Genomic DNA, 21,115 nt, shown 5'->3' on the forward strand with positions numbered 1-21,115 from the left:
TTCCTCAGACAGCAGAGATTTAAACATAATATTTGTCCAGCAAGCAACTGAGAATGTTTTACTAGAATTGCATAGCTGACAAGTCCCATTTGAAATAAAATTGCATCTCATCAAAATGAGTTTATACCCCAGATTGCTATATATTACACAAATCCTTCCAATGTACATCCTTAAAACTCAGATAAGGAAGTGGGACAAGTTGCTGCTAAAATTTCTTTGGACACCTTATGCAATGAGGGGTTCCCTGTTTGTACACTACAGCCAGTGACAACTGGGAGGAATTAGACTTCCCAGCTTAACAGTTGCATATCAGAGCACCATAACAAGCTTCTTTGGTGAGTTGTACATCAAGGGCTCTTTGGCACCCCGGGTGTCCTATTTATGTTATACCATTTCTTCTTCTCCTTCTCTAAGGCCAACAGCCCTTAGTGGAGAGCATGTTATGGAGACCCCACAGTGCTCCTTGCTTTATATCATAACAAGGGAAATATACCCTAGGTCATAAAGTACTGCTTCTTCTCAATACCTTAGCACCATCTTCAGGGTATTACAGATATTTTTAGAGTCTCTGTCTAATGCAAATGAGCTAATGGCTCTATTATTACCCTTTGATGCCCAGCCCACAATTACCATTATTCAAGGTTCCTTCCTCACCATACAATGGCTGCAGAAGGGGCTTTGCTTTTCATTCCAAATGCTTACACCATCAGGCTTTCAAATCCATGTATGATCTTTACTTGGAGTACTCCTTGCCTAGTCAGTATTTCCTTTTCTATAGTCAGATGTTTCATATTTGTAAATCAGAAAGGGATGGCAACCAGATGTTAAAAGCACTGTAAGTCCAGGTTCTTAGTGCCTTTTTAGCTAAATATAATGCAGACCCTAAAATCCAGCTAGGAATAGCAGGACTATATAGTTGAACTCCGTAAACCAGTGCCCAAGTTTACCAATAATCCTTTTAAGGGTGAAGCTCAGAATCTCACACTAGAGAATGTCCCAAAGGTGTCAAAAATTTTCACTGAGGCTGACAAAGCCCTCATATTGGAGACTTTATGCCTGGAAGTTCTACCATTAATGCTTCATGGCTTCAGACTGGATAAGCCAGAGTAAAATCTTTTCTATGAGCCACAGTGCTGATGATACTGCCAAATAGGAGTAAGGGCTACCTGGAAGCACATCATTTGAGAATGTGTTATGATCAGGGAATTTTGGAAAGAATTTTGGCAAAAAGTGGGGAAAATACATGAATTGGAACATGAGGATAGAAAAGATCTAGCAATCCATAGATTCATCATGGGTAGCTAATACCCTAATATCTTAAACATGCAACACTTAGCAGTGAAAAAGGCCAACATACATCACTGAAAAATGCCTCTCTACCTTACGTAAATGGATGCTGGCAGATTCTTCATGGAATTTATTTGAGTGAACTAAATCTGCTAAGAAACAAAACAGAGAGGTAAATGTAATGTAGGCATTGGACAAATGTGTGAGCCTTTTGAATGTAAGCACTCACTAACTATTCATCAATCAGTAGAGTATCTCCAGTGCTTAATTCAGGTGAGATCTCTAGCGTCTTATAGGAAAAGGCAGCCAAAACATCCTAATGACATTTCCAACCCAGCCTGTAAACATCTTACTAAGTACTGCAAACAATGGAAGATAAACATTTACCTGTTATACATTGTTTTAAGAATTTTTACAAGCTTTATGCATTTTATAGATCTGTAGAACATGTTTATTCTAAGCAATAACATATCATGACTATAGTGGATAAGTTCAGACTACACAAAATACTAATGCTTAAAAACATGTAACAAAAACAACACATGCACACTTTGGCTCACATTACAGATTAAATAGTATGTACTGTGATTTCATCAATATTGTACAGTTGATTTGACCAGATTAAACATATTTCAACAAAAACATCCGTTCAAGACCTGTTCAATCATATGATACATCCTGGGCCAGATTCCAAAAAACATGCTCTCAGTGACCACTTACACTGAGAGCAGGCTGGGAGAAGGTCTTTTGGAATTACGGCCCTGGTGCAAACCTGTTTATACCAAAGTAAGTCTTTCTCTGAGAGCAATTTTTTTTGGAATCAGGGCAGACATACACTGAGAGCAACTCTTTTGGAATCTGGCCCCATGTGACAACTCATGTTATATTCTTACCAAAATTAATTTATACATAGTGTACCTGTGAGAACACACATTTAAAATAAATACATAAGTCAAATTTCATAAGTCTTAAAATTTCATATAGATTCCATTTAAAAATCCCTAATTCAATTATTTGTTTAAATATATTTTAAACTACACTTTTAAATGTGTATTTTTAATTGTACATCTACTTTTTAAACTTATAAGCTTTTATTATTATTAATCTTAGCTTCATTAATGTTGGATGTCTTACTGACATTTAATAATATCTGAAAGAAAACTTCTCAAGACTCAGAGAAATTTCCAATCCTTCCTGATACCAGGAAAATGTATTTTCTAAAAAAAAAAAAAAAACGTAAATCTAGAGAACAACTCCTAACGTTTTTATACACCGCTATACATAGTAAGAGCTTGACTAGATCTGTAATTTTACCTTTTAATAATATATCATCCCAGGTTAAAATGATTATGATTAAAAACTGTTTAAGATAAATATTATAAGAATTTAGGATTCATGGTCACATGATGTATCATATGATTGAACAGGCTTTAAAATGGACATTTTTTTGTAAGATGTGTTTATTCTGATGAAGTCTACTCTATGATGCAAATGCAATTGATCAGTAAATATTGTTTAATTTACTCAACAGAATAAGCCAACATGTATATTTTATAATTATATTACTTCTTACTGGTACCCTTATCTAAAGAATGTTATGTATAGTATATACTAAGTTAATATTTAAATTTCACATTGAACATATGCCTTCTTCTACAGTCCATTGTGTGTAAAACATGTTTCTGTTAGCCAACAAATAAATCATGCAAAGTATGATAATTGTGTCTTTTGTACTTTGAGGTCAGCAATTCTTGTATGAATATCATATGCTATAACAATTTTCTTTTGGAACGGCATGTGCTATGCCTATGTATCTTTATTTTATATTACATTTCTTATGGTACAATAATGTATTTATGTTATTTTATTTATTTAGTATTTCATTACTGGGAAAGTCCAACTGGGCATCAAGAGCTCCTCTTCAACAGAGGTTGGGGAGAAAACCTCCATAGAAATTACAAAGTTACATCACTGCAACAGAGGAATATAACAATAACAAATATTAAAAATCCAGGGATTACTTACTTATCCTAATGCAAGCATGGGTCTATTTTTTAATACAAAGTCATTATGATTTGTTGTAAAACTGATATATTAAATTCCATTCTGTAGACTACTGCACAGTCTTTTTTTTACTCAAATATTTTCTTATTTTGATTTAAAACATAATAATGATAGTTTACAATTAATAAATATTCAACTATATACAATATTTACATTTAGCCTGACAAATAGATTAAAATAACAACAGATCTATGTAAAAACAATGATGCTGATACATTATATTTAAATTGTCAGAAAGAGTCAGATTCCAATTGCAAGATGTCAACCAATGTCAAAACATTTCTCCATAGGTTATTGACTAATGGCTTGGGGATGGATTCTCAGTTCTTTAGTTTTGATCTCCATTCAAACAGACTTCTTCAGTAGACATAAAAATTCCTCCATGGTGGGCTCTGTGTTGGATTTCCATCTTCTGGTTATATATTTTCTAGCTATTGTTAGTATAGTCCATATTAAATACAAATCCAATTTCTTCAAGTGAGGATTATTGATTACATTCAGTAAAATTAGAGATTTTGTCAAAATAAATTTATCTGTATAAAGAGCTTGTAAAAAATATTAATCTCATTCCAATATGTTCTAATACTAACAAAGACATAAAAAACATGAGACCAGTCTGCATTTGTTGATTCTTGGAATCTCCAGCATACATTATTACTTGAGGTGTTTATCTTTGAAATTTTCTCAGGCGTTAAGAAGGATCTATATAGATATTACCATTAAAATATTCTCCAATATTGTGAATGAGATGTTAATTTAACTGAGAGTAAGATATTTGTCTTATATTCTATTGATTGGGGAGTCTGTATAACTTTAGTTAAATATTGCCAATAGAATACATTAGGAGCTGTTCTACAAGCAATTAATACATTATATAAATATGAAAAATCATTTTTTGTATTAGTGTTGTTATAAATAATTTCAAACAATCAAGATATAAATTTAGGGATACTTTTAAATGATGAATTGTTTACTGTTCTACATAGCTCCTTAGAATATGTTAAAACACATCTGCAGCATTGGCCAATCATTAGATGTTAATCCATAAGCTGAGATTAAATGTTGTGTTTCCAAGACTTGTTTTTTATACAATGAAACCAGTATATTAAGTTTTTATTTCCCCATAAAGTAAAAATCTCTATATGTACTTTATCAGGGAAATTTCTTGTAATACTGAATGGAGTTAATAATGCAAACCAAAGTTTTATATCTATATTCATATTGACAAATTTCCTAAAGGCATCAAAAATATGGTTTATTAGGTTTACTTTGGCTGGATTTGCTACAATATGCTGTAGATTTATACTCAAATAGTACCACATTCTATTATCTTTATCTGTAACTATAAGATGTTTTTGATAAAGCATTTTCATTCCTTAATATTATGGAACGTAACAATTTCCAATTAGAAGAATATTTAGGATTTACCCAATCTATTGCAATTTTAAGTGTAGAAGCCCTTATGTATGTTTCAGTGTCTGGAAATTTTAACCCCCCTCTTGTTCCAAATGTCTAATATGATGAGAATATGCCACTTTATTTTTCTTTGGATACCATAAGAACTTTTAGAATATTGATGTAATTTCTTTAAGAAATCTTTTTTATGGTAATAATATAAGAGCCTGGGCTATATATATTACTTTAGGTAGTAAGACCATTTTTATCAACTGCAGTCTGTCTTCAAATGTTATAAACATATTGTTCCATTTATTTACCAATGTTTTAATTGATTCTATAATGTTTGTATAATTGGTATTTAGAATCTCTACCATATTCTTACACAATACAATCCCCAAATAGTCCAAGGCTGGAACTTGCTTACCAATAATATGATTTACAGATACTTGTACATCCTGTTTTTTATTTAACAACAGGAACTTTGATTTTGATTTATTAAAGTAGAGACATGAGAGTTTTTGAAAGTTTCTTATTAGCAAATCTACTTCATCTAATACTTTTTAGAGTTAAAGTGAGAAGCACATCATTAGCAAACAACATTATTTTGGAACTATATTGATCATATACATCTATCCCTCTTATTTTTGAATTGCTACATATTAGAATTGTAAGAATTTCTATAGCAAATGCAAACAAGATTGGTGACATGGGTTGTCTAGTGCCTCTAGTGATCTGCATGGCTTCAGAGGTAAAAGGGCCTATTTTAACAAATGCTAAGTTATTCTCATAAACTTTCTTTATAAATGTGATAAAATAGAGAGGAAAATCAAATATATTCAAAACTTTAATTAGATTATCCCAGTTTAAAGAATCAAAGGCCTTTTCTATATCTAAACCAACTATCAATGCTTTTTGATTTTCTCTGTTTAAATAATCAATATTAATATCCGTTTGATATTGCCCTGTGCTTGTTTATTATATATAAAATCCATTTGATCTTTATTAATTATATTGGACAGTGGGACTTTCATTCTACTAACTAGTCCTGTTACTTGAACGGTGTATAATTAACTAAAATAATGAAACACATGGTCCAAGTTGTCTACAGAAGTTCCTAGATTAATGTAGCCTATTTAACAAATCTATACAATATTTATGTTCCCTTTTCTTTTGTTTATTAGTTATAATCAAATGCAATTACCCAGAATAAAAGTAAAAAGAACTGTTTATACATAAACATGTCTAAACAATATCCAAAAGATATATGGTATCAAAAGTTGTTCATGCATTATGCACATGACATTAGTGTATTTCTATCTTTATAAGGACTCTATTTACTAAGTGATTGATTGTTGAATTGGTTATTAGCAATTTTGTGCAGTTTTAACAGATATAGTGAATAACATTATTATTTTATGTGAGCCTTTGGTATTAATATCAGCTTTTATTATTGTCTGTTAAAGAGTATAACACTATCAGAGGGTTAGGTGCAGTTGTCTGTGAAGTTATTGTGATCATACTTAAACTAGGACTCTATTTGTTATATTGTTTCATGAAATTGAAAGTTTAAACAGCATGGTTTCAACTTTACAGACACATTTTAATAAGGTGAACCCATGGCTTATCTATTTGCACCCTTTGCCATATATTAAGCATGAATTGTTGTCTGTGATACAAACAAATTATCTGAGAAAACATTAAACATATTATAACTTATAAACAAATTTCCTGATTTATGCATTAAAGGAAGATACATCACAGATTGTCTAAAAGTCATTTTATGCACTCCTATGTATTACTTGTTTTTTCCCAGATGCATACGAGTCTGTGCATATCCTGTTATTTTTCAGATTTTATGAATTTTCCACTTTTTACTTATTTTATGGACATTGCCAGTAAACATACATATATCTGTAATCTAAGAGAAAATGTTAACTTTGTGTAAAGAAAGTATAAAACTGTTGCATGTCCTATTATACATAGTGTCATCGCTTTTAAACAAAACACCAGCAGCATCATTAAATACTTCTAAATCACTTTCACTAGAGGAGAAGCCCTCTGTACCCTAACAACCAATCAGGGAGTCACTACCTTCTATTTGCATTACTTTTGTAACTCTGTGACATATGAGTTGAAGACAGACTGACACATATGTTGTCTCGAGCATTGAAAAAAGCTTCACCACTTTAAGTTTGATGTATATGATTTCCTGCTCAGCTAGCATCAAGACAAATATTCCTTCACTTTAACCCCTTCTCGTAAGACTCCCAATCAACCCCGCCTAAAAACACTGAACCCGAGAACCACAATCACTGTCCAACAAATCCCACATCCACCTCTACACAAAAGTCCATCTCTTCACATATCATGAAACAAAACAAGCCCAGCCAAATGTCCCAGCAGTGTAACCTGTTCATTTATTCAGCACTATATATGAAGGACGCTCACTTCTTTAACCTCCAGCTATCATGGGGAATATTAGGAGCATAAATCTTCACAGTTTACAATAGCATCTCTGCTCCAACCAGCATCTCAGACCTACACACAGGCACCTATCGTCCAAGTTCCTTCCCCTCTTACCAACGCCAGTCATACTCTTTAATCTCTTACTTATTAAATCAGATGTAGAAAGCTTACCTCTCAAATGGGTAATCACATTTCAAGCCAAAACATTAAGCCAAACCCACTACAATTATAACACTCTAGATAATCAAAGAAGAACAAAAATGGATGTATGGAGATCACAATGCACTCGCTTACTGCATCTCACACAGAGCAAAGCCCAATCTATTAATCATGGGCAAAAAAAGCATAACAATCTAGCTAGACTCCATTTTAATTGGGGACATGCATAGTTTGAAACAAGATTCACTGCCAGATGTAGTGATCTCTAAAAAGTAATCCTTCGTATTAGTAACTAACAAGCATTCACTAAGATTAAGGCACATTTAATTACTGGGAGTAATTGATCACAAGAGCAGATCTTGCATACTTTAAAACTGGAGTAGATTATGTTTTTTTCTTTTCTTTTTCCAATAACTCCATTATTTAGCTATTAAATGTTTTAAACTTGGGCATGATGGTATGAAACAACTATTTATCCATAGCACTCAAAGCTGTATATATGAGTTGAAAAGAAAAAAACAATACTTATAAACTTGTCACCCTTTTTAAATCATGTAGTATAAAACAGTTTACTAGTATAACTATTTATTTATATATATATATATATATATATATATATATATATATATATATAAAATTATTATTATATTATATAATTATTATTAATAATATATATTATTATAACTTTACTACAAAAGTAATTCTCTTATATTACATTGCTATTAATGGGATAGAACCAACATTTTTTCCTTTCTTTTTTCTTTCATTTTGTATGTGTATATATATATATATATATATATATATATATATATATATATATATATATATGTAAGAACATTTACATAACATACCTTGTTTGAAATATAAGATAATCACATTACGTATTCCAGTCAAGTTGCAGTAGATACTTTGAGAATTTTAGAAAGGACAGCAATTTTTGATTCAGTTTTTTTCTTTTTAACAACAGCCCAGGAAGATTTGTTGGTGACCCTTTTCAGTAAAGGAGCTATTCAAGCCATATCTTCAGGTATGGATATAACATTATTGTTTTTAATGAATGCAGTGGCTTCTTCTAAGTTGTTGAAAGTCCTCATTTCATTTAGGTGTAAGATTTTAATTTTGGCAGGAAAGGCAAGTTGAGTTTTGATGTTGTTTTGCTTTAGAAGGTTTATCGTGGCCATATTTTTTCCTTTGGGTTTTGATTATATTTTAAAGGGCTCTTTCTCCAGGCTGTCTTTAGGACCAGTTCCTTGTCTAAATAAGATAAAAATGTTATAACAATTGATCTAGGGGGAGTAGATGATGATGTTGATGCTGGTCTTCCTAAAGTTCTGTGAGCTTTCTCGATGCCAAATGAGAAACCCTCTTTTAAGTCTAAGACTTCTGGAATCCATTTATTTACGAAAATGATTATATTTTCTCGTTCAGCTCTTTCAGGGATGCCAAATATTCTTATGTTAGATCTCTCCCTGTTTTCAAGGTCATCCACTTTGTTTAGAATCCAAATATTTTGTTTGATAAGTAATTCCTTCTGTGTTTCCTCTTCTTTGTGTCTTCCCTCAAAGTCATGCAGGGTGATTTCTATGTAATTTATTTTAGATTGATGTTGCTGGATGAGTTCTTTAAGTGTATCTGTTTGTTTCTGATAATTTTCCTTGAGATTTTGTAGATTTTCCTTAAAGTCATCCATTTTTAATGACAGCTTTTGTATTGCAGTAGTTACTAGTTGTAGTTCTCTTTCTATAGCCAAGTCAGCGTGAGATTGCTTTGAAGTACTCATCTCCACAGTTAAAATCTTCTCCTTTGTAGTTTGACAGGAAAAAATTCACCTAAATCTACCAAAGTTTCTAGTTATATAGTTTATACTTTTATCTATCAATTCTGAATGTTTTTGTTAAAAAAATAAATAAATTGTTTCCTGTATTTTATATTAGTTTTATGGAGCTCTGAAAATCTGCTGCATTCAGTTAGCCATTCAGGCTCTGCCTCCCACAAACCAGGCTTTGAATATAACCAGATTAAGTCTGAGAAATGGATGTCAAGAGTTCCACTTTGAGAGCAAAGCTTGGGATACAAATTACGTAGCATCTTTTTCTTAAACACTGTACAAATATTTTTGACTGAAGAATCAAACAATTATTTTTAATACATTTGGAGTTTTAACTCTCTGTATGTGATAGAACTCATTAAATGTTTGTTAGCAAGAGACATTATGCATATTTTAAAGCTATTGCTGTTTAGCAGTATACTTCAATTATAAATGCCTGCTGTGTGTAACCACAATGTGTTTTATAGATCATAAAGATGCTGGTTGCTTCCTTATGCAATTGTCTGTCAAATGCTGTCTGCCAGTATGAGGTTCTTATGACAATATGAGGTTCTTTTATTAACAGCAGAGTTCAAACATAACAGCATGTCTATATGTAAGTATGAAGAACACTGCATACTATTAAGCAATATTAAAATATAAAAAATGGTATTATTCTTTAATGCAGCAGCAAGTTTTATTTTCATAGATTATCACACTCAGATCATCAATGCACAGTCAGTACATAAAAAATAAATTAAACAGAAATGGTAATGTAAATGTATTACACTAAATTATTGAAGTGAAAGGAACGGCAGTATATCAGTGATGACTTGTTTTGCACTGAAACCATTACTTGCCACTGAAGCAGTAGCTGTCAGCATTTACTACTGCAGTATTTAATTGCACATTGCTTAGTACTGCAGGTTTTAATTCATATCAGACAAGAACCTGCAATGTCAGGTGCTATCAAGAAGCAATTGTTGGAATCAAGTCACTGTTAATAAATGAAAGACACGCAACGCTGCTTAGAATGAATTTCTGATTACATCAGTAAATGAGTAATTGTTAAATTCTATGTCATTAAATAAAGGATCATTTATTCAGAAAACTTATGAGTCAATTTCTTGTCTCCATTTTTCCTCTCCTTTTTAATTTTTTCTACAGGTCCAGAATGCTCTGGACTGCTCAGCCACATGCCTCCAGGTGACAAAATGATCTCTACCTCCCCCTGTCCATACAGGAATGTCTTCATAGTTTGGGAGCAGTAACTTCACCTTTGTGAACTCCTGGTGCATAGCAGCCTGGTAAGCCTTGAACACCATAAACTTCAGGGTCTGGTTGAGGAAGCAGTTGAGAAGGCTTTGGAGAGGTGCCTGCACCTACTGCAGTCTATCCTCCAGTAAATACCAGACTGTTTGAACATCATGCCACAGAAGGTCTCCTCATACCTCTCAACTTGAAAACAATAAATATAGGAACAAAGGCCCTTGAAAAGTAGGAACATACAGCTAAATTTTTGGACATCTAATTAGCACAACATTTTAATAACAAATAGCACATCTCTTTTCACTTTCAGTAGGAATATGGAATACTCCTTAGCATATTTAAAAAGCAGAGACTGACAAAATGATGGAAAAATATAAGCACATTATTACAGAGTGTATAACCTGTGAACTTTTATGAACTGTATCACAAAATGTTATCACAGAAGGTCATTTATTTCTGCTTCAGAAAAGGGGAGATGTAGGTTGTGTGTCCTCTTTCTTTAAATCATTCTTTGTTGATCATGTAGTGTGGTTTTCTATGAACAAGACAGTTGTAAAATGTATACCTGATAAGGAAGGTTGAGAAGATGGCAGTATGGCGGTGCCTTGTATGGCAGCTCCCATTTCCATTTTTATGTTTTGTTTTGTATGTTCATGGATTGTTGATCTGGTGATCTGTTTGGCCTGGTCGAGTGTGCAGTTGATTGTGGCGATGGTGTCCTCATTGAGTTTTTACTTTGTTTTTGAGAATGTTGAACACATGCAAGTTTGGGCATTCAGTGGTGAGTTGGGCTGGATGCGGAATGCAGGAAGCGGAGGCCATAACCTTTGTCTGCCATATGTGATTTAAAGGGACTGGATTTGTTTTCATTGGGTCTGTGGAAACTGGACTGAATTTGGGATGCTGCTCATGGTGTCGGAGAATGAAACTGGTGACAGTGACAGTATAGATGGTGAAGATTGAAGAAAGTTATTTTAAGTGGTTGTTGCCATTTAGGCCTGTAGGTAGAGGTGGTTGTGAGGGTCTGTGGTGTCAGAAGGAAGGTCGGATGGAAGGACTGGGACTTGGATGTTGGGGTGATGGGAGTGGGAGATGGCAGCAGTGTAGAGGAATGATTGATGTAGTCCATGGAATTGTGCTTTGTTTTGAAGCTTCTGTGCCTTCGGCTGGTTTGTTCACTGTTGTTGTGTATATGTATTTTTATTTCTGTATTGCTGTGTTTCTGTTTGTACATGAGCTTGGAGAAACAAAATTTTGTTCAGCTGAATTCTTGTGTATCGGTTGAATGACAATAAAGTTACTTTTGACTTTTACCACTTCACATACTCTTAAAGTAAAAAAAAAAATCAAGCCTGAAAATAGACATACCTTCAAAATTAGGAACATCCTAACTCAGGTCTGAAAATAGAAACATTCCTCCAAAATAGGGACAATTGAAAGGTCATTTCCTCCCCCGTGGCATCTGGGACATCATAGAGGGGTGTGGATATTTGAGGCCTTCGAGGCTAGCATGATAGCTGACTCCTGAATCTCCTCCCCCTCCCTTTTGCATCCTCCTGCCATCTGTGTCTTGTCCCTCACAATGTCAGCCCACCACAGTTTTCCTTTGTGTCCTACTGTCATTTACCCTAATTTTCTGTCCAATACACTCTAACCTTACTTCATCTGCAACTTCTTGGAAGATGTAAGGTTGATTCCCCCACAGCACATTGCCCCTTCTTTCCCACCTTCTCAGGGACAATCTTGTTAATGTGATCCTTCTGTGTGTCCTTTGTCTTCTTTCTTCCCTGTTTTCAGCTTTCTTGTCTTCCCACTTTCCAGCCTTATAAAAGCCCAACCATGGTGTCCATATACAGACACCCTTAACAGTACATATAAGAAAACCTAAAATGGTTTTGATGAGCTGTGGGTCAGCCATGCTCTGCTCACTCAACACAGGTTCTCATGAACGTTCTCAAGAGATTCCTGCAAGCTTGTGCCAGCATCTTCCTGCCAAAACTGTTTGAAAGCATGTGACTAATACTACATTATTTTCAAGTCCTTTCATGCCACTTTATATGTATTCAGCTGAGAACTTATAAAACCAAATATTTGCTTCAGATTTAGCTGATTTAAATTCAGTATTAACTGATTAATATTATGCTTATTTAAATTGTAGGACTATGATGTCCACCCTGCATCTCTTGCACAGCCAAATAGTACAATGACATTTATATTGAAAGAAAACATACTTTAACTGCAAAGAAAAATAAAGGAAACAGATAATTCCAAGAAACGAAGGAAAACTGGCATTATGAGAATCTTTTCACATACAGTTTCTGAACTTTATTAAATTAACACTGAGTTTGCACAGCCAGGAGAAAAACAAAAATACTCAGTCTGGCAAATGAACCAAGCCTGCTCATTTCTGTGAAGTTAAGGAATCTGAATGAGGAATGTATGTTCTTCAAACTGGAAATCTGAAATATTTTTTTTTTACTTAAGCAGTGCAGTTAAGTGAAAGCATTCAAGGTAACTGAGGACCAGCTAGAGCACAGGTTTTCAGATGAAAAAATACACGGACAGAAATTTATGACAACTTATACTGGTCATTGAAACACTCGTTACTTTTCCTCAGGGGATAGTTGAGAGTTTTCATGCCATAAATTAAGGGTATCTAGTATGGAAAGGTGATATTACTAACTAGACTTTGAGTACATTTGTCATAACAGCACTTCACTTTTAACCTCCTACACTATAGACAAGTGCCACAAATTGATTTATGTTGTCTGTCACATGGACAAGAAGGTTGAAAGAAAAATTACAGTGACAGTATTTCTTCAAAAGATGAAGGTGTTGTTTGAGTTTGACCTGAGGAAATCTAAAATTGATGTAGGAAGTATCCTGTTAAAATTCAACATATCTATATGCGTGAATATGTAGGTACACATACTCATGCTTTCGGGTGTTCTATATGCGTGAATATGTAGGTACACATACTCATGCTTTCGGGTGTTCTATATGTGTGAATATGAAGGTACGCATACTCATGCTTTCGGGTGTTCTGTATGTGTGAATATGTAGGTACACACACTCATGCTTTCGGGTGTTCTGTATGTGTGAATTTGTAGGTACACATACTCATGCTTCCGGGTGTTCTGTATGTGTGAATATGTAGGTACACATACTCATGCTTTCAGGTGTTCTGTATGTGTGAATATGCAGGTACACACACTCATGCTTTTGGGTGTTCTGTATGTGTGAATATGTAGGTACACATACTCATGCTTTCAGGTGTTCTGTATGTGTGAATAGGTAGGTACACACACTCATGCTTTCGGGTGTTCTGTATGTGTGAATATGTAGGTACACATACTCATGCTTTCGGGTGTTCTGTATGTGTGAATATGTAGGTACACATACTCATGCTTTCGGGTGTTCTGTATGTGTGAATATGTAGGTACACATACTCATGCTTTTGGGTGTTCTGTATGTGTGAATATGTAGGTACACACACTCATGCTTTCGGGTGTTCTGTATGTGTGAATATGTAGGTACACATACTCATGCTTTCGGGTGCGAGTGTAGATGCAAGAAAATGTCGATGCTATTGCACAGCTCACATGCCTATGTAAAGCAGCTTCTTTACACTGCATTCATCAGAATTATGCTGCATGGATAATCCACTGTTCCCCTTCGTAGTCTGTTGCACATACATCTTGTTCCATCTATTAACCCACCCTATACCTAGATCATTTTCTAACTTATCTGGATAAACTGGAATGTTAGGCATGAGACCAAGAGGATGAAACATCACTAATGGGTATGACAAATGTTTGCAAAGTTACAATGAAACCAAAGAGTAATAAAAGTGTAGTGGTGACTTTTTCGTGTGTGTGGGGGGGTTCTATTAGCCCTACATCATCATCAAGCCTCCCCCTTAGCTGCATGTAGACTTATTTGTTCTCTGTGGTGGTGAGAGCTCACCAGTTTTTCATTCTCCACAGGACTAAAAGTCAAGTACAGGGAATGCTGCTGTCACCCACTGCAGGAGGTCGGGCTTTTTTTTATGACTAATATACCTCTGTTGTGGCTGTGGGATCTGCCATGAGATTGGAACATATGCCAAAGATGGGCTTCTACAAATGGAGTACATGTTTCCTGGCCCTACATGCCACATAAGCAATCATGCATATTACTGTTATTCCCTATGAACCACAAAATCCAAAATAAACCATCAGATAGCCAAGGGGTTTCAAAGTAAAATGTATAATATGCAACAAGAACCAGGAACACGACATCCACACTATAATAGTTTATTAAAACACTGAAGTAGCAGCAATAACAATAACAACTAGTTTAAAAAGTTTATTTATTCATTTACTGTTTTATATTTTTATATACTTTTATAATTATATAGGAATGTACCTTTTATAGTTTTCAGTGAGTTTCATTAATATGAATTTCCTATAGGCTAGCTAATTAACATTTAAACTAGTTGTTAATTGTTTTTTATATATAGGTGTGTACTATGCAGCTGTTATTGTTGAAACATTGAAAAAGAGCTTGTCTTGAAAGCTTTACACTTGCCATTCTTATTGCTGTTAATTCTGTGCTTTAATAAACTATTACAGTGCGGACATCATGATCCTTGTTCTTTTGCATATTCCCTATGCACCAAACAGCTGATACACACCAAGATGGACAAGCCAAAAGTTTGTCATTTAGCCCACACCTCTGTCATGACAGCTCTTCAAATGCATGGACCACTAGTCAAGTAAAGGCCAACTGGGGCAAATTCCAGAGCTTTGTCACAGCGAACCATAAAGCTGGCAGGTGTTTTCATTCATTGCCCCCTTATGCCTTTAACTATTCTAGAACTGAACACCTTATTGTTATTGAATCTACTGAAATATTTGTGTGTTAAAAAAGTGCATTTTTGAACAGAAGAACATTTCCCTGCATTGTGGATTCAAGTTTACCTTGGTCCATAAACTGGAGATAAGATGAAGACATCATGGAGAGTAGAGCTGTCCATTTTTGATGACATTCCAATGGTGTTTGTTGGAGTATTTGTAGTACTTGTTGGACTGGTCGGAATTAATGGCTGCATAAAACATTAATAAATATTCAGAGTGGTATACTGTTGAAGCTGGTTATTTCTTAACAGTTCAGTGCATTATACTTTAGCAGAAATGGTATACTGAAACAGTGCAGCTTTAACATTTGCGTATAGTTCCTCTAAGTTACCTAACCATATTCCCAAATGAATGTTTTGACATTATAGTGATTGTACCACTTCATGAACCTCAGTAGGTCATTGCAGCTTCATTGAGAGCAAAGGGCTAGCAGATAATGCAAAAAAGAAAATCATAGTACATAACAAAAAGTGACACTAGTCACAGATAATGCAGGAAATACCCTCTGTCAATACAAAGTACACTGAGGTACTCACTACAGCTGTAGATGAAATGTCATATCTCCACAATAATTACCCTTCTAAGGGCACCTTACACTGGCAAACATACCTCACAGCCTCTTAGCCCAAGCAGTCTGGACAAGGCCTATAATAATGGGGGGGGGGACAGGACAAAGGCCCAAAAATAGGGACACATTTTAAATATTGGGCTTATAAACCTAGAAAGTTGAGCATTAGCATAGATTTTCTGAAGGGTATAATGTCTGAAACTCAAAAAGAGAAATCCATGGTATCCCTTGAAGTCACAGAAAAACCCAGTATGCAATCGATACTGGTCCAAAACAAACCAAGAAGAGATTTCACAGTATGAAGGGTGTGATGTTCACTTCTTAAATTATGTTAAGCACTTAGTTGATTTAATAAAAGTTGAACTGTAAAATATAACTGTAAAATACATGCTACAAAATAATCAAATAGAAAATAGTAGGTAGTCCACAGCTGAGTTAAAAATGGAATATCTGAAACTCAAACGTAAGTCATTATTTTGTGACCTCAGTCCATACTGATTTACAAGAAAACCACACATTTTATGAGGAACAGACAAAAAATATGAGGTAAAGATATGGACAGTTGAGAGGTATGCTAATCAATGCTTTCTATCTGCCATTATAAGTACAGATATGTAACTCCTGTGACTTGCTGTGTACATAGTCATTATTAAACAACTCATTAAAATGCTTTCTCACAATATATGAAGTCCCAACAATTATGAAAAGAAGCTGAGCTGAAGCAATATGAAACACATCCTATAAGAACATGTTGATGCAGAAAATACAACAGGGCAGTTTTTACTATTCTCTCCTGAAATGTCAAAAAATGTTTTCCCTCTATTTCAGAATACCATTCTGTTGTTTGTGGCACATATCATTCCATCATTGTACATGACACCTGCTGTGCTACTGTGGAATCCAAACAGAGATAATCAGTACCGAAAGGAAGCCATCACACTTTTCTGATAATTAGTAGATTTCTATAGGCACAAGGCAGAGCTGTAGGCTTGTAGTCTTCAGTCATATAACTCTAATGGAGGCAAGATAGTTTTCAAAGCAGAATGTTAACTAATTGTAAAATTTCTCTCTGTACACAGCATGAGGGCTAATACAAGCACTCCTGTAACTAAAACAGAGGCTGCCTACTAAAGCATGACATAACAAAACTTAAATATATTCATATGTGTGTGTGTGTGTGTATGTGTGTGTGTGTGTGTGTGTGTTTATGTGTGTGTGTGTGTGTGTGTGTGTGTGTGTGTGTGTGTGTGTGTGTGTGTGTGTGTGCGTGTGTGCATGTGTGTATGCACATATGTTGCTTATGTAATGGAAAAAAATGCAAAAAAAACACAAACTATTTAAAAGGCAAGGTAGCTAATGTGGGATGAAGGAAAAAAGTTTAAATTTAATATGGTGCAGTACATATGAACAATACCCACAAAGAAACCAGCCAACAGTGGAACTGGACAGGATTTAGCACTGTGACCTCTCCTTCCTGGCATCTACTTCTCTGAAATAAAAGCCAATACCAAAGTGCTCTGGGTGGCTAAGTCTGCAGATGAGTACATGATAATAGCCGTCACTGAATCCCTAAATGACTTAGCCATCATGCACAAAGGTTTGTCCAAACAAATTGCTCCAAAACCATGTACTAAAACTAAATGCCAAAAAAGGCATTATTGTGTCCTTTGGGAAGTAGTCTACCATAGGGAACTACCACATTGACAATACACCCCTAAGAGTTGACATAGTTGCTCAGGATTTGGGAACTTATGTTGCCAGTGACCTAACTTTCAAGCAACACAGGTCTACTGTCATAAGAAAGTCTTTCTATATTCTAAACAAAAGGATTGTGTCTGGATCTAGAAATGTAATTTTCCTCCTTTACTCAGTTGTCTTGTATTTGTCCAGACACGTACAAGAACTGGAATGCCCACAGTAATAACTTATTACAAAGATACAGGCCCTAAACAATATCTCCTACACAGAGAGCATCAAAGGGCTGTCACTATACTCAGTATCCTACAGACTTCTAAGAGGTGACCTGTGTCTGGTATACAAGACATCCTCAGACCAAATATTGATGGACTTACTGCACATCAGCAAGTCAAATGCCATCAGAAATACACAGGCAAGGGATCTAAATCTATTCTGCAATATCGACAGAATGGTTTGAGGGACAAGTATATCTTTCAGAGGATACCACTGCATCAGAATAGACTCCTCATCCACGTAAAACAAAGCTCAACCCTATCTTCATTCAAGCATAACTTGAATCTATGGATGGGTAATAGAAAATTTACTCTAGGTCTACCCCTGTACTACTAATGAACATAAGCAGCTCCTAAATGCTTTATCCTATACTTGGGTTCCCCTCAATTATCTATGGTATTATCACATTTTTTCTCAATTTGAGTAATATATAATTATATAAAATGGGTAAGGCCAAGTTATCACAAAATGGGACGGGTTAATTCAAGCACCAAAAGGGAAATTGGCTAGGCTTAAAGTGGCCTGCAACGGCAGCTAGCCTAATACTTACCTATGAACCTAATGACTACAGAGTTTTAAATTTACTTGCAGATATATATATATATATATATATATATATATATATATATACAGGAAACAACATCCAGATAATGTAAATATTATTAAAGAAGATATTAAATATTCAGAAATGAAATGTACTGAAAGGGAATCAAGTCAGTAATAGAGCAGAAACTAAACAAATGAAAATGAGGTGGCTAATCAACTCCTAAATGAAGGGAGCAGTGCAGAATCCCAGATGCAAACAACACATTAGCCTAATGACTCATTCTGAGTGGTTATATGCTCAGGAAATGAGGCGAGCAAAGGCCAGCTCTCAATACTTAGAATGTTTTTGAGACAACATTTCAGAATATTTATCACAATCATTTAAATTTTCAAATATGACTATACAAAAAAAGAAACATCAGAAAATGCAAATCATAGAAACATTTCTCAATGAAGAAGAGAATTATATATCGGAAGACTTGGAGACTCTACTAGGAAGAGATAAACATATTAGCATACATGAGAGAGGTTAGAGAAATTGTTCATCACACGTGCTATTCAAAGATTAATGCAACAAACACAATAAGTGGAAGTATTATGGTGCATCTGCTAGACATACCAAACATAAAGGGAAAACAATACTCTGGCGTAAAAGTAATAACAGATAAAGTATAACCAGGAAAAGAAAGAGAGTGATAAAGGGAAGTAAAGGAACAAATTGAATGCTGCAATGGGAATATGGAGTGGTGGCAAAGGCAAAACCTTTAAAAAATAATTATCATTAGTACAGGAATACAAGACAGGGAGTATAATAATGAAAATTCTAAGAAGGATGTGTTAAAAGGGAAAAACATAGTATTAAAAACAGATCAATATTTCTGTTATACCAGTATTAACCTTAAATGAAAAACCTCTGCACAGGCTCAAAAATGTATGCAATATAAAGAGAAACACGCTGGCATTAGTGTTTATTGGATGGAGCTGACTCGGTTCTTTCTCATAGTCTGTACCCACAAATTCATCACATGTTTTTAGGTCACCTAGTATCTTATAAACAGAGTTAACTCTGTATTAGTGCAGCTCTTTTCAGTTCACATATTTTCCTTAGAAAGATTTACAGACATATTCAGTTACTCTTCAACTGATAATGTACTGTTGGTATCATATCCTGTAACTGAAGCATTGTTTTTCTTTCTGCATTCCCCCATTATACATCTATACTTATTGCTAACTTACTGTCATAATGTCAAAATGACTATCAGCTTTCTTGTTGTAATGATAACTATCGAAGGCATTGTGTTATTGCCAGCATCACACTAATTAATATACCATCTCTAGATTATTCACATAGCTACACTATCACATTCAAATTATATATTCAGATAAGCATAATGGAAATCCTAAAACATTTAGGTTTGCATTTAGGAAGCCATCAGATGTTTCAAAAACATATACATATCATTTCAACATAAAACATGGGTAACTTGGATCTAAACAAGTTTTTCTAGTTTCTTCCTAATATTGACAGGACTGATATGAATTCAAAGTCATTGCTTGTATAGGGGCTGCAGGATCTTTAAACACATCTGACCTTAGCTTTCTTCTATTGTTATGGTTTGATTTTCAGAAGAAGAAATGTGAATTTATTTTAGAACTAACTACGTAAGGTAAGCAGCAGGTGAGAACAGAGGGTGGAAGTAAAAGTGATGTAGGTGAGGGGGGAGTTGGGTGATGTCTCCAATGGAAAAGCACTTTGAGTCAGATTTTTAATGGAGATATATTTTGAGTTGTGGTCTGAAAGTGGGGAAAGAGGATGTTTCTTTTCGGGGGGTGGGGGGATTGTCAGCGTCTGGATATAAGAATGAAAGAGGAATGGTCAGTTCAGTCCATTATGCAGGATGTAGAGTGAGGGAATAAACTGGGAAAAGTTGGGGAGAGTATAGGATGTGGTTTTATTATGGAATTTGGCAGCAGGAAGCATTAAGGCACCTTTTTGAAGTAGATTGAAAAAGGGACCCTTGGAGTATCTAAACTATTTAGGTGACAGAGAGCCATATGGCTTTGGAAAGGATGGTGCAGTGGTGTTCCAGATGGAGGAAGTTGGAAATGAGTCACCAGACTTTGTGTTTAGTGGACTGTAGAGTGGATGAGGGTTTTGCTTGAGGTTGTGGCTATGATACAAAGCTTGTATTCAAGTTTTGCTAGGAGAATTCTTTAGCCTATTGCAACTCTTCTGGTCTGAAAAGAAGGGAATGTATTTTCTAACACTAGAATAAAAGAGATCTGGGCTTTTCCTGTTGTTTTCAATGTGAATATTGGAGATACAAGGTTCATAGGTTGGTACTAAGCTATCGATCCTAGGGCCTATACAAGACTAGCCATAACAATTCCCTGACTATTTCTTCCCACAATATTTACTTCCCTGGACCCCTGTCTAGCAGGGTAAGTGACTGGTCCAGTCATAATCTTATGTATTTAAAGGATGCTGTTGCTTCTGCTGGGGTACCATTAAGTTCTGTAATGCTGAACTTTTTTAGAAGTTTTTTCAGGTTCTGGGAGGTTAAAAATATCATGCTTTTTGTTATGGAGGGGTTTAGGAGAGGTATATGGTTGCTTAGCTAAAAATGAATGGAGTTGAGGTGAGATTGAAGCAGGATTTAAATAGTTGAGTGTGATGGACTG

At 34.7% G+C, this 21,115-nt stretch overlaps 1 protein-coding gene across 1 annotated transcript in view; it reads right to left on the reverse strand.

The window, feature by feature from the left end:
- LOC122789837 (connector enhancer of kinase suppressor of ras 2-like) overlaps window positions 1-21,115 on the reverse strand; it is a 2,725,661-nt gene that overhangs the window by 188,593 nt on the left and 2,515,953 nt on the right. Inside the window, exon 10 of the mRNA XM_044057275.1 lies at window positions 15,412-15,536. Within this exon, the coding sequence (XP_043913210.1) occupies window positions 15,412-15,536 (125 nt within the window). The remainder of the gene's footprint in view (window positions 1-15,411; window positions 15,537-21,115) is intronic.

Source organism: Protopterus annectens, chromosome 15.part0, assembly GCF_019279795.1.
Source record: "Protopterus annectens isolate FY-2018-M chromosome 15.part0, PAN1.0, whole genome shotgun sequence".
Classification (NCBI taxonomy): Eukaryota; Metazoa; Chordata; order Ceratodontiformes; family Protopteridae; genus Protopterus; species Protopterus annectens.